The sequence below is a fragment of the Dermochelys coriacea genome, chromosome 8 (genome assembly GCF_009764565.3).
Source record: "Dermochelys coriacea isolate rDerCor1 chromosome 8, rDerCor1.pri.v4, whole genome shotgun sequence".
NCBI lineage: Eukaryota > Metazoa > Chordata > Testudines > Dermochelyidae > Dermochelys > Dermochelys coriacea.
Genome location: NC_050075.1, coordinates 74,324,793 through 74,346,352, shown reverse-complemented (window position 1 = coordinate 74,346,352; position 21,560 = coordinate 74,324,793). Strand labels below are relative to the sequence as shown.

Below are 21,560 nucleotides of genomic sequence, written 5' to 3'. Positions count from 1 at the left end.
CTCTTACTCAGGGATAACTTTTCCTAGACTATAAAATAGTTTTTTGTTTTTTGTTTTTTTTTAAAAAAGCTTGAGTGATTTTAAAAAATCAATACCGTATTTGCTTGTGTTAGTACCCAGCACGATAAACTGAAACTTGGTGAGGCTGTTCCAAATAAAAATGTCAACAAATATAATTTCTAGGATGTGATGGCATGATAATTATGTCTGAGTATTTTCAAAATGCTTATCACATCATTTTTGACGATCAATTGATACTTGGGAATTTGATACAGCTCTCAACTGTATGTCCAAAACAAAATATAAAGTCTCTAATTAAAGGGACACAAAGATTAAAAACTGTATATCCCAAAAAATGAATGTACATACCTGTTTTATGAACAAAACTCAGCTTGGATAGTGAAACTTCAGTTTCTGTTTCTGTTCCCCATGCACAAACACAATGCTGCAAAGTTTGGGACGCAGACGTGGCAGGGAGTATTTACAGTCAACCCAACAACTTATTTCATTGAAAGAAATATATACTTTTCCCACAAATATTCCCATTGGTTATAGCTTCTGTATAGAATGTAACTTTGGAGCCTCAAGTGACTGGAAAATGGCCCTTAGAAATATTGTTTAAAGGATCTTTCTAATACTGCAGAGCAAGCCCCTGTAAAAAAACACTAGTCATTCTGAATTACAGTCTTGGGAGGGATTTAAAGCCGGGTCTATATTTAAAACTTATACTAACCTAACTGTGTGGGACAGGGATGTGAAGAAGCTACACCCTTTAGTGACATAACTATGCCGACACAGCTAATAGTGTTGACACAGCTAATATCGTTGGGCGAGGTGGTGTTCATATATCGACAGAAAAACTCCCTCTGCCAGTGTATGATGCATCTATACTAGGAGGCTGTGCCAGCATAAACTCTGTAGTGTAGATACAGCCTGAGATTACTAGGCTCCTCCTATCCGTTGGCTATGTCTATGCTTAACTCGCAACAGCTGTGGTGCTACAATTGTGCTGCTGTAGCACTTCCAAGTAGACACTTACTATAATGATGGCAGTGGTTCTCCCATTACTGTGGTAAATCTACTTTTCTGAGAGGCAGTATCTAGTTGAGGGAAGAATTCTTCCATCCGTCTAGCCCTGTCTACTTAGGTTGGCTTAACTAAATCACTCAGGGGCATGGATTTTTCACACCCCTAAGCCATGTAGCTGGGTTGACCTAATTTTCTTGTGTAGACCAGCCCTTACTCTGACACCAAGTCCCATTTACTGGGTGAAATTCTATGGCCTGCATAATGCTAGAAGTCAAATTAGCACTATTTCACCATTCTGGTCTTAAAATGTAGCTATCTATTAAATCATTGAGACTATGATTATTAACATTTACGTTGCACTAGTGCTGAGCAGCCAATCAGGTCCATGCCCCATTGTGTTAGGTGCTACACAAACCTATAGAAAATCCAAGTCCCTGCCACAAAGAGCCTAAAATCTAAAAGGGCTGATCACAGTAGGGTTACAGCAGCAGACCCTTAAGCAAGTGGCCTGAGCACTGTGGCCAACAATTGTATAAACTGACTTGATGCTGAACATGCTTTAGCTATCAGTGTAGCCCATGGTTCTCAAACTAGGGTCCTTAGAGGTTGCACAGGGGATCTTCAAAGTGCCAACAATCACGCCAACAATAGATAGACTTTGCAGTAAGAAGCGGGCACACCCATCTCATTGACATCTGTAAGTACTCTGATGTTCTTTTTCTTAAAGCATTGCTAACAGTACATGTTTATATGAAGTACACACATACTTTTGTCCATCAGTTTCTCAGTTGTTGGATCTGTGATTAACATTGCATTTGAAAAGGGGTCTGTCGACAAAAAAAAAAGTTTGAGAACTTCTGGTGTAGACGAACCCCACCATCCCCCCAACAACAAAAATCCAATGTGTTCAGTGCTGTGTCAGTTCACATGATTATTGGCCACCATGTGCAGAGAAGATAACATTTCATAGCATAGGCCAGGCTTTCCTGGGTCTTTTGGGCATTGTAGGAATGCTCAGACACAGTGGGGAAACAGTTTTGCCAGCTGCCCCTTGTTAAGAGCACTGTAATTGGGAGGTAAAATAATTAACATGTGTTCTCTCTGTCCTTTTCACATCTGCCCCACGCCCATGCATTTGAATGGACTTTAAATCTGGGTCCTTTTTAATCACTGTTTTTGAAACGGGAAAGGGTGATTTTGCTTTACTATTTAGCTTTGTCTTGAGGCTTAAAGTGGTTGACTTAAAGTCCAAGGGTGATGTGATGGCCTCAGCACAGCTGGATACCAGAGAGAGAGAGAGAGAGATCGTCACCCTCCTCCAGCCCTTCACACTGTGTAAGAGAACTGATGTGGGGCAAAGGGGTCCTGCATGACCTGTGTCCAATCTGGAGAGGCTTCCTCCAATGCAGGTATTGCAGCTACCTCCTGGAGGACTCTCTTGCAAGCCCTGGCATAGGGTATGTGCCTTTGCAGGAGCGATGAGTAGGGGTAGGGCCACAACACTCAGCACTGTGGAGTTTCTGGGCATTACTGGCACCTGTAAAGCAGCTGGAGGAGGTTGCCAAATAACATACGCATAGACCCAGGGCTTTCTAAATTATGCCAGTTGCCTTGCCAGCCCCTGGAGGAGATGAGGATTAGGAGGGTGGAAAGGTGGCTTAAAGCTCTCGTAGTCCCCCCTCCCCTGGGCTGTGAATCTCACTCATAGTGGTTTAGGAGTCTGCCCCTCTACCATTCTCCCACTGGGAGAAGACTGCTCTTCTCTGGTTCTCCAAGGAGAGAGACCTCCATCCAAACAGAGGCAACAAAGCTTGGCATTCCTGATATTCCTAAGGTAAAATAAAAAGAGGAAAACCACTTAAAATCCCAGTAACCTTTATGAGACATAAAGAAGCAAAAGGGCACAAACCCAGTGGCATACCCTCTTCTGGCCACCTCAAAAGGGGAGCCCCACTAGAAAATGAGTCAGTGTGCTGCAGCATTAGTATCGGATACAAAGAGACTCATTTACCTGGTACTTCTGGCTGGAACTCAAGAGCTTCAGTTGGTGCACAGGCAGTGATGAGCTGGAGCTGGTTTGTACCAGCTCGCGCAAATCGGTTGTTAAATTTTGAAGCCAATTTAGAACCAGTTATTAAAGGGGTGGACAACATCTGGCCCGCAGGACCGTCCTGTCCGGCCCACCTGAGCTCCCAGCTGGGCAGGCTTCCCTAGCTGAGAATCCCTTTTTAATTTTTACTCACCCGGTCGAGCTCCGCATCTTCAGCGGCACTTCGGCAGCAGGTGCTTCAGTGCCACCGAAGACCCAGAGCACCTGAAGGAACCGGTTCTTCAGATTTTGGCAGCTCATCACTGTGCACAGGTAGAAAAAGAGAGGATTATTCAGGGCAAGAGAAGAGAGAGCAGGAAATATTAAATAAGCCGTCTCATCACTTCAAAACACTCCTATTATAAAAGGTATTGTCTTCTATGTTTAGTTAGTATCATATTGAGGATCTAATATTAATCTCCTCTCTTGGTTAGTTAATACCAAACGATTAAAATTAGATGTTTATTTTAAAACCCTCCAGTACTAAGTAATGACAAAGTTCCAGTCATTTGGTATGAGAGAGGAGTTCCATTACAAAGTGGGTCAATGAGAACAAACTGAGAAAACAGAGGCTGCTCTAATGAGACTGGGCTTTGAAATCCCTGCAGCCTGCTCCTCTCTAATTTTATTTTTTTTCCTAAACTCGCAGTCTTTTCCAAACATTCTGCTCCTGGTGTTGGGACTTGTTTGGCCCAGCTGCCACTCACTGAAATCCCTGTGCCAGGTTGCAATGCCTGGAGCAGGGAGCCAAGCCCAGCCTCGCGGGATGGGAGTCACTGCTGCAAGGTGAGTGTGGGGCAGATTCACCTTCCAACTACCCCCAGGGCACCAGGTTGTCACCAGGGGCTAGTAGACAATGGGGAATAGACATACACTTTTCAATATGGGATCACCTGTATTAATAACTACCCAGAAGCAAGGGTATGCCTGTATAGTATTGTCACAGCTGCCTAGGGGTTCATGGTTCTACGCTTTATTTTTATCCTTTAGAATTTATCAGAGAATTCTTTATTTTCTATAGCATTTTTTTAAACCAAGACATTGAATTTTACATCATGGATCTAATTTTCTGATAAGTGTTATAGTTTGGTTAAAAATGATGCAGAAAGGACATCATTCTCTGATAAATGATATATGTGGTTTAAACTAACTTTTGGAGAACCCTGATGTTTTAACATCTCAGTTTTATAGCATTTTTCCATAAGGACAAAATGCTGAAATTGCATGTGATACAATGGGTAAACTTAACTTCAACGTCTGATCCTACAAATCTTTATTCACTTGAAGGTTCTGCTCACAGGACTACTCACCTGCAATTACTCCATGGAGACTACCATAGAAGTTTGGGCCCTAAGTTATTTTCAGCACTGACATGACACCATTAAAATAAACAGATATTAATGTTGGGTGTGTCACATGTGGAATTTTAAAGGTTGAATGTATTACAGTAGCATTCAATGAACAGCAAAGAAGTGTCTAAGAAATCAGAGACACTAAGAGGACATCAGCAAGCTAACTTATCAGAGATTAAAGAAGTCGGGTATATGTTTAACATCAGAATTAAATGAAATAAATGGCGATATTTACATTCTTTGATGTTGCCCAGGAAAGCAATAGTACATCTGTATTTGTACATGAAGAGATCTATTACAGCGCAAGATCTATGTTTTCTGTTTGACATGATAGCTTATTTTAGTTAAACAATTTCCAAGTATACCATTGTAAATAAGTTCTATAATAATAGGTATGTTTCTTTTGACCTAAAGTGTAGTTCTACTCTGAAAGTGACTCTGTGGCATTGGGGAATTCTATGTTTATTATTGCTCAGTGACTTATCGATCAATGTGCTCTATTTACAAGTAAAAATTATGACTTTTCTGTCTGTGCCAAGCTGTGTCTGACTTTTGCAACAGTAAAAGATTTGGCAGGACAAATTCTTCCCTCGGTTACACCTGTGAAACTTGATGGAAATCTAGCTTGCTATCCCATAGCTATATTGTCTCTATTGTACTAACAAGTGTTTGGTTGTTTTTTTTTTTTTTTTTTTTAAAAAAAAAAAGCAAAATCCTATTTTGGTCAACACAGTAAGCACTTGTGGCTCTGACTACACACAAGGAGAAGATCTGTTTGGTAGAAAGTGCTTTCTCCAGAGTACAACTGCACTTAGAGATTTAAAGACCTGCAGTTGGTCCTGATCAAAGCTGCCTCTTGGTTGTATCAGAAATAGTTATATTAGCACAGTCAGACGACTGGAAAAAGGTGGTACTTCATTCTTAGCAATGATCATATTTCTAAAGAATGCCCCAAGAGCTGCGAGATTAATCAGTCAGCAAACAGAGTTGTCATTTTGTTCTCTGTCAGGTGGAAATCCTTGATTGGAAGACAAAGCAACAGCTGTGCTTTCTGGATAAGGTAAATGATATTTGTTAAAATGGCAGGTGACAGTATTTAGAAGTCTTTAATTTTCTGTTAGTAAATGGAGGGCTTGTGAAAGGAGATGGAAAATGCTTCCTCCTCCACTGGAGACAACAGCCTAGGCAGCAGCAGGGCAAACTTGCCCACGTCACCTTACAAAATCCCTCAACCCACTTCTGGAAGGACCAGAGCGCAGGGAGCACTTCCATCTTCATTTGCATTCAACCTCTCAGCTGAGGGGGGCCAACAAGGGTGCCAGTTTAGTACCAGTTGTAATGTGACCCTGGAGAGATTTCACATAAGCCACCAAACTATCATCATGTTGTAATAACTTTGGTCATCATTAACATGGATGGATTTGCAACATGAGCTAGAGATTAAATGCTCCCTTTTCCTAGTATGAGTGGCTTGAGCTGTCCATACTAGAAATAGAATTTTTTGGCCATGTTTCGGAAAGTTAAAGGAATGCTGTCAACTTGAAAAATCACATTTCCACCTGCACATTTTTTGTACCTACTGATCATCTTCCAATACAAATGTCTTACATGAACAGTATTTTTTTTTTGTTGTTGCCTAGGTGGAACCACATGCCACGATTAGTGATATCAGATTGATGTTCCATAAATCATGTAAGTATAATATTTTCAAAGGAACATACTAAGGGTACAAATCACATCAGAATATCCAGTACATAAATATTTAAGATAAAATTATATAGTTTGACGGAGCATGTGATACACACATTAACACAAATAATCAGCAACTGAAGACTAATGTAGCTGAGATTTAAAATAATTTTTCATTAGCTGTCATCTCCTAATTTATGCAGATCTGTAACTTTTTGTTTTTTTTTTATAATAAACAAGAAGTCATAAAAATCTCCAACCAAAAACTTTTCTCATTCAGTTGCAGTCATTATAACAGTGGATAATCCAAAAGCAAATACTATGGATAATTTTATGTTTTCTAATTTGTCTTGCAGATCCCAAATGGTATCCAGCCAGGCAGTCAATAAGACTTTATCCCAGTAAGTACTAGTTGGGTCTAGAGTAATAAGGCTATGAACATAGTGCTTGCATAGAGGGGTGCCACATCCTGCCCTCTCTGCTGATATTATCTGCTATGAGTGGGAGTTTTGCTGAACTAGTTAACATTATGAAGGACTTTACAAAAAGGAGCCCACCACAAGCTGAATTATTTGAACATTATTGCTCAGAGTCCCACAGATGGGTCTGGTGACAGTACCCACTGTTTAGTTAACTTGGGAGTTTGCACATTGTTTTAATTTGTTTTCAACTGTTGAGCACTTGTCCTTCAATGGAAGCAGCATGTAATCTATATATTACCTGCACCAAACTGCAATGAGATGGACCCCAAAGTGGTGTTCGTCTGTGAAAAGTCTGAAGGGTTATGTGCTCGTGCTATTAATTCATATTAACTTATTTTTAATAACCATTAACTCAGGTGGACATTACAGTTTTCTCATGTGATTAAGCTAATGCAAAATGAATTAATGGGATATAGGATCTACAGACTTAGCTGGTGCCAAGTGGCTGATTCAGTAAATTTAGTCACAGGTATTTCTGGTAGAAAACTCATTGCATGGCATTGGTGCACAAGGGAAAGCATAACTGAAAAAAAAAATGTTAATTCTCCATAGTTATTCAAATAAAATGTAGCACCTTTTTTCTCCTGCTATTAAACATACAGTTGTTTACATAGTCCATTTAAATGATTATGCTAGTAAAGATTAACATATTGTTTTGGGATCAGTCCATGGGAAAATGTTATTGAGAAGCTTTGTTTCCTTCCACAAGTATTTGTTATCAGGCCCCATCCAGTGGCTTATGCTGGGAAAGTTGTCACTCGGAGACAACTGGAACTATAGGGATTCCCCTAAATGCAGGCACTTGGGTGCCTCCAGCCCAAAGCTGGCATGTGCCTCATAGGACAAATCTCCAAAATGGAAAGATTAAACAAAAGAGTTGAATATAAATTGCATTTTACTATACAGAGAGGGAGAGATCCTGGTCTGCTCCATACCTCCTGCCTAGGACCAAAACCCTGTGGAACAATCACATATCCACTGGATTGAAGTGGAAGGCCACAAAGAGATTATGTAGGGCACACTTCAACCTCTTGCATGGATGAGGAATGAGAAGGGGACTGGTTAGTGGATCCATGACTTATGTAAATTCTCTCTCCCTACGGAGAGAGCAGTGACACACCCCCAGTAGTGTCTACCCATTTTCTGCAATGGAATATGCTACTGCAAAGCAGGGGATAAGGATTCAATTGATGGAGTGTTGGTTTCAGTGGTTTTCCGTGAGTGCACAGCAAATTCACTCATATTTTTTCCTATTGTTTTGTATGAAAATATAAGGAAACAGAAGCACACTGCATTTGTTTTATCAAATGGCACCCTCTTACCTAAGACTCTGGTAAAAGCATGCGTCAGGCCAAAGAATCTCACAGATTGGTCTAAACAGACTAAAGCATTTCTTTAGGGTTAATATGTTACCAGAGTTTATTTTAATTTCACTGTGATGTGTATAACTACTTCTTCTTCTCAGAAGGAAAATCCTTGAGAGATGAGGAAATCCTGCAGCATCTCCCAGTTGGCACAACCGCTACGCTATATTTTAAAGATTTAGGGCCACAAATAGGATGGACTATGGTGAGCTATGCTGCAAGCCTGAGACATTTTAATTAATTCTTGCATCACTTTCTCTCTGCATTTATTTAGAATGTCCATGCGCTGCCTGTCTGACAGCAGATATAGACAGTGGAGCTTCATTTTCAGTGACTCTGATCTTAAGAAGCATTTAACCAGAGAACCCAATAAAAGTACATCATGAGATCCTGACAATGCACCCCATGGAAAAGCAGCAGTGATCGCCTTGCAACATGGTAGCCTGGCACCCAGGAACTAAGTGACTATGTAACTTCTGTTCCTTGGGCTGTCAGAGATCAGGATCATCCTGTTGTCCTGGCGATCAATCCTGCAAAGACATATGAGTGACTTTACTCATGTCAGTCAATTTCATTGACTTTGATGGGTCTACTCATGAGAGTAAAGTTACTCACATGTATGTTTACAGTTCAAGTCCTGGGACACTAATGACAGCTGGTCATTTCAGTGGCAGCATGAATTCAGTTTGATTTTGGTGAATAGTTTTGGCTGAATAAACACTGAAAACAAACATTTTGAAACTCAAAGTTTGCTTTGAAACTATCAAAATGAACCATTTCAACATTGTGTTTTGAATCAACATTTCATTTAGGAACCAAGTGTCGCTTCAAATAGACATTCACAATGTTTCATTTGACCCAAACACTCTTTCATTTTGTCAAGAAAGAACACCATAAAAATTCATTTCTGGTTTGAAACTATCTGAATATTTTTTCATATTTTTTTTGATTCAGCCACCAAACTGAAAAATCAGTTATTCATTCAGCTCTAACATTAACAGAAATTGAAAACATCAAATGTTTTCTGCACTCTTAGTTCAGAGAAGTTCCATCATGGCAGCATTAGCATGTAGCATTGACTAGGTAGTAAAATAAATGGTGGCTTTGAAATGAGGTTGGCAACTGTCCCTGCACAAAGCCTTCTGTGATTTCACAATACAGATATTGTCCTTCAGTTTTAATTTAAATGTCACAGCATGAAGGTAAAGTTAGACAGCAATTTGAAAACATATTTCAGTTAAAATAATTAATCTTATTGATGACAAATAGCAAAGACAAAAGTAATAAACCCCCCTATAATTTTAAATCACTTTTCGTTGAGTATAAATCTTCAGATTATCACACTGGAGCCTATGTTAGAAAAAGACTATCACCAAGTAATCCTAAATGCAGTAAGATGATCAGAACAAATAATTATAATATGATCAGGTTATCAGATCAAGATGCTTTCATATCAATGTACACTGAAATACCACAGCATATCAAAACATGATAATGTAAATTTAAAGTATAGACCCTACCTTATGATTGTCCTGTGAAACATCTAGACCCTCCCTCACCCTGCCCTCGTTCATCTTATTCAGACATAACCTAAGACAAACTTTAGCTTCAGCTAGTTTAAAGAAAAAATGTCTTCCCATCTACAGTCAATTTAAACTTTGCCAGGAAGACTGCTGCTGCAATTACATCATGTAATATCACTAATACCTCAACAAATTTTCTGGACGTATGAGTAGCTCTAACTATATCAGAAAAAAGTGATGATTTTGTGTTACATAAGTACAGTACACTTCCTTTATTTCTCCATAATTCAGACATGAACCTACTTTAATTAGTTATGGAAGTAAAAGTAATTATAAAAATTGAGGTCAAGTTAAAGTGATGCTCATATGAAGTATTTCTATTTTAAACAAAATTCACTCATTAGAAACTAGTTTCTTGCCTCCCACTTTTTTTTGGGTGGGTGGGGGTAGAAATTCTTTACCAGAATTCTTTTTAACCTATAGTCAAAAAGTAGTTTTGTAGGATACCAAGATGAAAAATAAAGGCTAACATTATATAAATATAACTTGCATGCACATTTATCACAACTGTATGTGCTCCCATGTTAATTGCAAATAACTTGTCACCTGTGCATGTAAATATTGAAGTTGGATGCAGTTACTGCAAATGCAAGTGCACATTATATGTGTGCATTTCTAACAATCTCAGCCTATAGTTCCAAATGTTGTCATGCTAAAAAAACCCACAAAAACACACCTCCATTCTGGATTGGTGGAGGAATTTACTAATCACAAAATGAAAACAAAGCACTGCCACTGATCTGCTCTGTCTGATTATTCTCTCTCTCTCTTCCCCCCCCCCCCCCCAGGTATTTTTGACGGAATATGCAGGTCCATTGTTCATCTATTTTCTGTTTTATTTCCGCATGCCTTTTGTCTATGGGCTGGATGACAAGCTTACATCAAGCCCACATCCAGTGGTTAAGTAAGTTCTGTTATGAGCCTCAAGCAATATTTTTGTAAGCATCATATTTTTATTCCAAATTTCTTGCCACACTTGTTTCTGTAGCATTCTTAAATGCTTTTGTCTTGCTATTTCTAGCTTGGCATGTATCTGCCATTCTTTCCACTACATCAAAAGGTTGATTGAAACAATATTTGTTCATCGGTTCTCCCATGGGACTATGCCACTGAGGAATATTATTAAGGTAAATTGTGACAAATCTACCCACAGCCCTCTAGTAAATACAATCTGGCCACTCTCTGCACTGCTTCATTAGCACAGTGTTTTGGTGTGGCTTTTGTGGTAATGCAAAACAGCTCTGATTATGTAAAGCTGTAATTCTTTTACAAGATCTCACAATAACCTTCCTATTGTAACCTACATGCCACGCTGCCATTATAATTCCTGTCACAGTTTTCCCATTGCTCTTTCAAGATTTAATACCTTCAGTATTCATTCCCTTTTTCGCCCACTAGGCTCTAGCTCTCTTGGGTGTGAGGATTTCAGAAGCATATTTTAAGGGGGTACGTAGCTAGTACGTACGTTTTCAAAATATTTTAATCTTTTTTGTAATAGTATCATAGAATCATGTTTCTCCTTAACAGTTATAAATTTGGCTTTGCTTTTTGTGTAGCATAAAGCACCATGCCTGTTCTATATTTCCTTCCTGTCTTGAGCACAACTTAGTAACAACTCTGTTCTGGGAGCAGGGGCTCACCTGTGCTCCCTCCGTTGGCTGCCTGTCTGCCTGCACAGTGGTATGAGAGATTGCATGGCTATGCGTAACTACAGACACTCTTTAAAAAAAGAGGCAGCAGAATACTATATTTTAGAACAATATTATATAGAATCTGGAAGATAGCAGATTATGTCGTATCCTAATAACCAGGTTTTATGTTATTTAATGTTTTGTGGTTAGACTATTCCTTTAAAATACATCTGCATTTTAAGGGATTGGTAGTCTGACCTGGGAACGAGAAGACTCTAGTTTCATTTTTACATCCTACCAGTAGTTCTATCTTTATTACCTTATTGATGATCTGACTCCCTGCAGCTGATTAGCATTAGTTTTGTGCTTCCTAAATAGGAAAAGGGTCCTAAATATTTGGCTAGTAGTATGAGCTGGGCACTGGTAGTCACAGTGAATTTCTTCTGCACAGATTTATTTTCATTGCTTTCCTAAGCAGAGATGTGCACAGGTTTCTATCAGGCTAGCAGCTCACTTAGAAATGTCTACTCTGGACAAGTGGTAGCTATTTTACATTAGATGTGTGAAAGCAGGACAATTGTACCTTTTAAAGTGAATTCATACAGTGCATTAAATCATCACTTGTCACTGGTGTCTGACACCACTATTGCACCACTCCAGTCCAAACAAAATACAGCTGCTAAAATCCTTATCTTTGCAAGTCATTCTGACCAGGGCCTTGAATCACTTCCCCTTCTCTACCACATCAAGTTCACAATACTTGTCTTCGTTCTCAATTTCATACATAACCATGTGTGTCCCTACTGATCTGCACTTGGGCCTGATTTCACCTCTCACTTGCTCTGGTGTAATTCTGTTGATTTTAGTGTTGTTTGTGATTGGAAAAAATTCATATCAGGTTGACCCTTAATGAATTTTTTTCAAATTTATCAGCGCACTCCAAAAAATGTTTATAAAAAGTTTCTGGTCAAATGAAACATTTCATTTGAGGGTTGTTTCTTTTTTTTTTTTTTTTTTTTTTTAATTTAAAACAAAATTTAAATTTCAGAATGAAGTCACTTTTAATGGAAACATTTTCAAAATGTCAAAATCCAACATTTCTAACTTTTTAAAATATATTTAAAAAATATATTTGAGTGAAACAATTCAGAAAGTTCAACATGAATTTGCAATAAGCCCAAATCTGCATTTCTTGGTGAAAAACATTTCACAGGAATAGTTTTACCAACTTTAATCCCATTATCTTTACCAGCCTCAACACACTTCTTGGTTCTTCTTTTTTTTCCTCTCACAGCCATAATTGCTTCTTCCATGCCACTACATGTGGGTGGAACGTTCTTCCTGGGCTGTAAAGACAGTTCCCCATTTAAATTGGGGGAAAAGGATAGTGATCAAGTTGATGTAAGGTCCAGTGGCTCAGACCCTTAAAGGAATTTAGGTGTATAACTTCCTTTGAGGATCTGCCTTATTACTTTCACTTTGTGGGAGGAGAAAGGAGTGGGTATACAGATTTTCAAGGACATTTAATTATATGGAAAATTTGGGCACCAAGAAACCATTTGTGAGATAGCAGGAGCAAAGAAATGTCAGAGTCCCTTCCCCCCACCCCCCAATTAAAAATGGAGCAATTTTAAACACCTTAGAATTTCCAAGCAACTCCATGTAACTTTCACTAAAATTCCATCACTCCCCTATCATGATGTGTATGATTTTATATTAGGCCTACTTTTTTTTTATTATTATTCCTAATTAAGAGACAAATTGTTACACTCCCCTCTAAAAAGAAAGCCCAGCTTAGCCATAACTTTGGAGCCATAAATATGGTTTAATAATATATATGTACATATCTCTTTTTACCTAGTCTGACTACACATTTTTCTCCAGCACTCAAATATAGGTGATAGAAAAGGCCTCCTATTTTAGATACATCATTGTTCATATCGGGGCTGTTGCTTGTTTGTCCTCTAGGAGAAGTCAATCATCTTAATTTAATGAGAGACAATCAAGTTCCTTGTGAGCATGACTTAAAGGGGATGGGATTTGACATTTCTGAGAGGGAGGTTTCATCCATTGTATTGGCTGGGAGACCCTTCACCTTTGTTTCACATACATGGCAGTAGGATCATTTGGGCTCTTTTAATGCTTCATTGTGCTCTCCAGGACCTGGAGGATATGAGCAATTTTTAAGAAAAGATACAGACATAATTAAAATGGAAACAGACATGTCCTATCCATGAAGGTTCTACTCATTCTTAGTGGGAATCAAGTAAAAACATTACACGGTATAAACAAAGCTCCTTTTGCTAGCACTCCATATACTCTTGAAAGGTTGTGTTACTTTGTTACAGTGTCATCTGCTGGGAGTCTGTGTATGAAGAATGAGTTGTATACTGCCAGTTTTGATATGACTGACTGCTTCAGCAGTGGCAAATCCCACTTTCTTTAGGAGTCTTTCCTTAAAACTGAACTATGTTTTTGTAATAAATCGTGTACTTTGGTTGTTCACATTAATTACAGCATTTATTGTTGGGATCAGATTCCTAATGTTTAGATGATGCTTTAGAACAGGGGTTCTCAACCTTTTTCTTTCTGAGGCCCCCCCGAACAAGCTATAAAAACTCCATGGCCCACCTATGCCACAATAACTGATTTTCTGCATATAAAAGCCAGGGCTGGTTTTAGGGGGTAGCAAGCAGGGCAGTTGCCTGAGGCTTCAGCTTCAACTTCAGTACCGGCTGGCAGGGCTCAGGGCTTCAGCTTTCTATCCTGGGCCCTAGTGAGTCTAATGCTGGCCCTGCTTGGCAACCCCCATCAAACCTGCTCACAGTCTCCCAGGGGGCCATAGGCATATACAACTCAGCTCATGGCAAGTCCCAAATTTATGGAAGAGTTTCCTTGTAAGATTCCATTTTAACAGTCTGAGACTTTCCCCATAAGTCTGTACCATGCCTGGTGTGTTTTGGGTGATACTGTAATACAATAAAGAACAGTGAGGAAGGATGGTCTTGTGGTTCGGGTGCTGGACTAGTACACAAATATGAGTCTGGTTCTCCTGCAGGTTTTCTGAATAACTTTGGGAAAGTCACTTAACCTTTGCACCTGAGTTCCATTATCTGTAACAGAGATAATCGTGCTTTCTTTGGCCCACCGTTTGTCTGGTCTGTAAACCTGCAGTAGGGACTGTCTCTATGTGTTCGTACAGAGCCTTGCATAATGGAGCCTCACCCTTGATTGAGACCTCTGGGCTCTACTGTAATATAAACAATTCTAGGAAAAATGATACTGACATTCATCACAAAGCTATGAAGGCAACCACCACCCTTGGAGCATGTGAGATTTTACTACCTCTCAAACCATCAGCTAAAAGAACCACATTGTCAGATATACTACATTCAGCAAGTCTGGTTTGCAGATGCTAAGATTCTGATTTCAGATACACAACAGTGGTGAGCTGAAGCTGGTTCACACCGGTTCGTGGGAACCGGTTGTTAAATTTAGAAGCCCTTTTAGAACCGGTTGTCCCTCGCAGGACAACAGATTCTAAAAGGGCTTCTAAATTTAAAAACCAGCCAACAGTGGCACCTTAGGTGCCAACTCTGTGAGTGCTCCGGGGCTGGAGCACCCACGGGGAGAATTTGGTGGGTGCAGAGCCCCCACCAGCAGCTCCCCGCCCCGTGCCCGGCTCCAGCTCACCTCCTCCTCTGAACATGCCGCCCCACTCTGCTTCTCCGCCCCCGCTCCCCGCGACTCAGCTGTTCACACAGGAAGCCTGGGAGGGCTGAGAAGCAGGCGGCGGCTTCGCGCTCAGGCCCAAGGAGGCGGAGCAGAGGTGAGCTGGGGGGGGCACGAGGAGGGCGGCCCACGCCGCAGCAGGTAATCCGGGGGGAGTGCAGGGGGATCTGCTCCCTGCCACACTCGCCTCCGTCTCCCTGGGCCTGAGCGCGAAGCCGCCACCTGCTTCTCAGCCCTCCCCGGCTTCCTGCGTGAACAGCTGATTCACGGGAAGCCGGCGGGGGGGCTAAAGAAGCAGGGCGGAGCGGCGCGTTCAGGGGAGGAGGTGGAGCGGACGGGAGCTGGGGCCAGGCAGGGAGCTGCCGGTGGGTGCTCTGCACCCACAAAATTTTCCCCATGGGGGCTCCAGCCCCAGAGCACCCACTTAGTTGGTGCCTAAGACACCACTTTTGATGTGATCAGTGGGGGAGCGGCCACTCCCCCTGCTCCCCCCCAGCTATGCTACCCCTCCCCTAGGAACCACAGGAACCTGCCAGATGCTTCCTGGGAGCCGCCCCAGGTAAGCATCGCCAGGACTCCCCACCTTGCCCCTCAGCAGGTCCCTCTGGCTCTTAGAGGTGGGGTGGGCACCCACTATGGTGGCCCACGAGACCCTTCTGCCCTGTTCTGGGGGCAGTCAGGGGACAGGGGTGGATGGGGCAGGGGTCCTGGGGGGGCATCAAGGAACCCGGGGGGGTGGATGTGGCAGGAGTCCTGGGGGGCAGGCCACGACCCCCTCGTGGGGTGAGGAGGGAACTGGTTGTTAAGATTTTGGCAACTCATCACTGTACACAACCTCTTTGGGCATTACTGCCAGAAATGCTGTTTCACCATATAGCTGTAGATAATGGCTATCTTGTTACTCTCTCTCTACATTTAATGATTTAATAAGCAGAGTCCAAGTAACATAACTCTCCTCTATATGAAAATAACTCTTTCTGAAAGACCTGGACTTTCAGCTGGGCATGGATTTGCCTTCTATTGATATCTTGGCAGCAAGAGAAAATCTCATGTAAGGTGTAGGAGTTACCGTTCTCATTCTTTTTAAAGAGAGACTTTTAGACTAAGCAGATTGTGCTGCATTTGAAACCCATAACAATCTGCAAAAAGAAAAGGAGTACTTGTGGCATGACAACTCAGCCGAGCTGTGTTTTCCGTTAAATGACTGACTGCCCCATGGTGAGAGCACTTGATTCTTGTGCTCTTCCTTTCTTCTCTGACCCCAGTGCTCCAGTCTCCTGCCCTTTTTCACAAACTCTTATCTCCACCACAACCAACCGCTGTGTCTACTCACTCAGTCCCTGTGGAGGATTCTCTCTCTTCTTAAAGTCAGGATGGCCTCTCCTCTAAATCTTCCTCCACACATCAGCCTCTGCTTTTTCTTTGCAGCTTGGGTTCAGTTTTGCTGATAACATCTTTCTCAACCGGCAGCTCAGAACAGTTTCCTGGCAGGGTCTCTCTAATGCCCCCACCACCACCACCACAACATAGGAGTTTACCTTTGGTTCTAGCAAGTCTAACTGGGAACATCTTGGAACGGTAGTACATAAAAATGTGAGCCACAGTTTCTTAGAGGCGGCTTTGGCTACTGCAAATAATTGGAAAAACTATATTTTGGATATAAAAAGAGCTATAAGTCTTACCACCCATCCCCCTCCACCTCACTGCTGCTTAGGTTAAATTTGCATCAATTCTGGACTGAATGGCTAGATTTTCAGAATGGTGGCATAATTCCTTAAATCTGGAACTCTTAAGGTTAAATTGTATAAAATAACAACAGTTAATGCCAAGGGGAAAATATGATTCATCACCATTCAGAATCAGGCTTTGTGTTGCATGAGGGAAGAATTTTGCATTTTTAAAATGTTCATTTTTCATGTTTTTATTGATTTTAATTTTTTTATTGCTGTTCTATATGATTAAAAACATTAAATATACAAACGGTCTATTTGGGAAGTCCATTTTCTAGGCCATTGTGCTAATTAGTGAAAACACTTTGCGGTTTTTAGTTGACTCAGCCGATTGTATATACATACCCCTGTTGACTTAAGTGGAAAGTGTAATAGGCCAATAGTAAAACTCATTGGTGTTTTGATTTTGTGAAATCTCTAGAAATAAACAAAACTAGGAACCAGATACTCCTGTGGTATAACTCCATCAGCTTCAGTGGTCTTCTGGCTGTGGAGAATTTGGCCCCTGGATTTTGAATATCCTAAAACATATTTCCTTTTGATTTAAATCATTATTTTCCTGGTGTCAAAATTTAAAACCATGATTTTCTAATTAAATAAAAGCTAGAGCTATGTGAATGGAACCAGGACTGCATATATACAGACATAATTGCTGGCAGTGCGGATTGAATTTGGAAATTTGAGAGAACAGCACAATCTCTTGCCACTTTAGCTAAAAGGAATAACTCTAGTTGTTATATAGTGACAGGCTCCTATCCTTGATGGAGCCAGTCACATCAGGAAGACAGTAACATGCACTAACCCAGTATATCACATATGCAAACAAAGACTCTTATTTGAAAGGTTTCAGAGTAGCAGCCGTGTTAGTCTGTATTCGCAGAAAGAAAAGGAGTACTTGTGGCACCTTAGAGACTAACAAATTTATTTGAGCATAAGCTTTCGTAAGTTACAGCTCATTTCATCGTTAGTCGCTAAGGTGCCACAAGTACTCCTTTTCTAATTTGAAAGTAATACCTGCCATGCCTCTAGGACAACTGTGGGAAGAAAAAAAATTTCAGCCAAGCTCACGCTTTATCTGTAATTTATTGACCTTCAGTAAAATGTTGGTGCCTATATTCTGAATTATGAATGCTTAATTTAGAATAGAACATGGAAGTTCACATTGTAAATGAGTTCTACTATTGTAAATTTGGAACTTAGTTCAATATTTAGTTACTACATTTTTATAAAAGATAAACAGAATTGTTAACATGGCTTCAGTTTGGCTGTGTTCCCATATGTTTTATAATGTATCATTTGTAAATATTTTTATTATGGTAACTCCCAAAAGCCCCTATGAGGATTAGGACCCCATTGTCCTGGACTTGGTACAAACATAGAAAAGATACAAGCCCTGCCCAGAGGGGCTTACAGTCTAAAGACACAAACAGCTAAAGGATAGGAAATGGGAATACAATTATGTATGTATTATAGCTTACTTTTATGATTTGGGTTTAGATGAAGGATGTAGAGCCAAGATGGTCTTAACAACAGCAACTCTGAATTTTAAAATAAACTTGGGAGTAAGGCTGCAGTGGTCAAAGCCAGAAAAGAGGAGCTTGTGGTAGTCAAGACGTGAAGCGATGAAGGCTTAGATGAGTTTTGGCTGTGGACAGGGAGCAAAGGCTGGATTTTGGAGTGTGTAAGAAAAAGTGGAAGGATTTAGAAATGTCCTGAATGTGTGCATCCTGCGAGAGAGCCGAGTCAGAGGTGACACCCAGGTTATAGGGGAAGAGAGAGGGAAGGAAGATGAGCTCAGTTTTGGCCATGTTGAGTTTAAGGTGGTGATTGGACAAAGATGTCAGAAAGACAGGCTGAGATACTAGATTTAGTGAAGGGGAAAGGTGCATCCATAGAAAGGTAGATTTATGAGTCATCAGCCTAAAGATGGTAGTTAATACCTTCCTTGCAGAGGAGAGCACCTAGAGCTAGAATATAGAAGGAGCAGAAGAGAGAGCCAAGGATAGACATCCTTGAAAGGGGAAGGGGAAGAGGAGCCTGGCAAAGAAGACACTGAAAGAGCAATCAGAGAGGTAGTAGAAGACCATGAAAGAACAGAGCCATGGAAACCAACACAGGACAAAATTTCAAGTAGGGAGAAGCTGACATTGCAAAAGCTTCTAAGAAGCCAAGGGTGATAATGCTAGAGTGTAGGCCCTGAAATCTGGCCAGTAACAGATCATTAGAGAATCTAGTGAGAACAGTTTCAGTGGAGCGGAGAGGGTGGTAGCTGCATTGGAGAAGGCCAAGAGCAGAATTAAAAGCGAGAAATTCAGCTAGTGGTTCCAGACACCACATTCAGTGCGTTTGGAAGAGAGAGATTGGGCTATAGTTTGAGGAAGACATAAGGTAGGGTCAAAGGTAGGTGTTTAAGATAGGGAGGATTAAAGCATGCTTGTATGGGAAGGGAAAGGAAGAGGTTGGGAGGGAAGTTGGTCATAGTTCACCATTTAAAACCCAGGATGTTTCTATATGTGGCAAAACAAGTCTTGTCTCCCCTAGCACTTGGTCCTTATGGCTCGTCATCTCTGATCTGTGCACAGTGAAACAGAATGGCTTCCCAGATAAAACGCTCCTTTAGCTTCAACTCTTTGGGCCACATTTTCAAAAGCAATTTCTAGACCAAACAGTCTGTACACACTCTTTGCACTGAAGGGCAAAAAAAATCTCACTCCAAGAGCAATACTTCCTGCTTATTTACTGTTGTCTTTTCCTGTTCTTTCCCTTCCACTCCACCAAACTTGGTATGTTGTCATTTTTGTTGCATTATCTGCAACTTGCAATTTGCCCCCAAGTGATCATTATCACTATTTCTTTTGGTAATCATTAGTCTAGATTACGCTACTATTCTCTTCACACAGAGGACAGTTGATATCTTTATTATAAAAAAAATTACTTATTTTTCAGAACTGCTTCTATTACTGGGGATTTGCAGCGTGGCTCGCTTATTACATCAATCATCCTCTTTATACACCTCCTTGTAAGTAGCAAAATGGCCCTCAGAATGATTTGAACCTTTACCTGGGTATATTTGAGTGCTAACTATCCACTTTTAAACATTTTGTTTTCTAGCCTATGGACAAAAACAGATAAATTTTGCTGTGATCATGTTTCTGGTAGGACTTTTGGTTTTTTTTTTATATATAAATTAAAGACTCTCCTTTATTATTTATTAGTCTTGGGGGGGGGGGGGGAAAGAGAGAGACTGTCAAAGATTTATTACTGGAAAGCTCAGGATATAGAACTAAGACTGATCAGCTTAAGATAGAGCAAAGCTGTCCATTTTGACCAGAACCTGGACTTCAGGGAAAGTTTTGGCTGAGTAAGAATTTCAAAATTGGTCCGTTTAATCTGCAGAAATTAGTTAAGAATTTGCATGTGGAGATGCACACTCAGCCACATTCATCACAGTGCTCCTGGTATTACCAGAGTTTATCAAAGGTTGAGAATATCAAGTAGGTCATAAGTAGCTGACAGCTGGCCTACTACAGAATTATGAAAGTGTTAATATTCAGGGCAGGGGTTTCATCTTGCTGGCTTTCCATATATTCTGACAGAATTCCTCTGGAAATAGAATCCTGAAAGTGTCCTTTCACTTACCTCTCCAGGACTATTTTATTTCCTTGTTATACTAACATTGCTTCTCGTAGGAACTATCCATTCTCTCTAGTGCAGATGTAACCTGTATCTGCGTTTGAAAGAAGAAAAAGAATTACTATAGTGTCAATGAGTGGAGGATCTCATAGCACTTTTCAAATGTGAAATTTTATGAGAGTTAGATAATGTTGGATAATTTGAGCCACATGGGTTAAAGTGACTTTCCCAAGGTCAGACAGCATAAGTGCAGAGCTGGGAATAAAACTCAGGAGCTCTGATTACCAGTTCTCTGTTCTACTCTGGCCATAATCATATATACAGACCATTTCAATCTATTTTCCACCTAACTAGTGGTGGAAAGTATTGCCTAAAAACAAGTGGGGAAAATTGGTCAATGGAACTTTGTGAATCTCATCAAGTCCTTGCCATAAGGAGTAGAAGTCGTTATGGACCAGCATATCGGAATTTATGCAGCTGCACAAATATGCCTTGGGATTTTTGAGAAATCCAAACTGCCCAATTAATTTTTTTAAACAAATCAGCCCAGTCAAAAGGTAAAGAAAACACACGCTGGAATCCACTTTATTCAGGGGTTATTGTGTTAGGGTTTGGCTGGGAAAATAGCAGGAGTGCATTGTACCTTCTTGGGACTTGGTCAACACTTGCTAGCTGGCAATCTGACAAATGCAAAGCAGAGTGTAATATGGACTCTTGTGTATGGAAAGATGACTAGAACAGATGTCTCCTTACCGTCAGTCCAAAATCTTGTTTTGAGCTTAAGATCTAAACACACTTTTAATCCTGTGTTATTTAGGCTGTTTTTCAATGGGGGTTGGGGCCCTTTAAAAATATTTGTCTAGGAACTGGCATTGGGAAGAGGAATGATAAGCATTTTCCTTTATTGTATGCTGCTTCTTGCAGATATGTGAAGCTGGAAATTTCTCTATCCACGTTGCACTCAGTGACCTGAGAAGAGATGGTAAAAGTTTGTTCCCTACCTTTGTGCAGTTAAGTTAGCTCTTCTGCAGTGACCTACACTGATAAACGGCCTGATCCTGCAAGGTGCAGAGAGCCTCCTGTGAGGGGGCTTATCACCCTCAGCTGGCCTCAGTGAAGTTGAGGGTACTCAGCACCTCATAGGATTGGACCCTAAAGGAAGTTTGGGTATGTAACAAAAGCACTTAAGGCCAGATTTGTGCCATTAGTGCACAGGCCTGTGTAAGCTGCACTGGTGGTTCAAAGT

The 21,560-nt window shown here is 40.6% G+C and overlaps 1 protein-coding gene across 3 annotated transcripts in view; it reads left to right on the top strand.

The window, feature by feature from the left end:
• The window catches only part of LOC119860390 (very-long-chain enoyl-CoA reductase-like), a 40,737-nt gene that overhangs the window by 16,167 nt on the left and 3,010 nt on the right, over positions 1–21,560 (top strand). For 2 of the 3 annotated variants that reach the window (XM_038414038.2, XM_038414037.2), the window contains exons 2-10: positions 5,480–5,530; positions 6,111–6,162; positions 6,516–6,560; positions 8,107–8,210; positions 10,377–10,492; positions 10,610–10,715; positions 19,628–19,700; positions 19,793–19,836; positions 21,239–21,296. In XM_038414038.2, the coding sequence (XP_038269966.1) occupies positions 5,480–5,530; positions 6,111–6,162; positions 6,516–6,560; positions 8,107–8,210; positions 10,377–10,492; positions 10,610–10,715; positions 19,628–19,700; positions 19,793–19,836; positions 21,239–21,296 (649 nt within the window). Of the gene's footprint in view, positions 1–3,767; positions 3,905–5,479; positions 5,531–6,110; positions 6,163–6,515; positions 6,561–8,106; positions 8,211–10,376; positions 10,493–10,609; positions 10,716–19,627; positions 19,701–19,792; positions 19,837–21,238; positions 21,297–21,560 lie in introns of all 3 variants that reach the window. The other variant, XM_038414039.2, reaches the window with a different exon arrangement.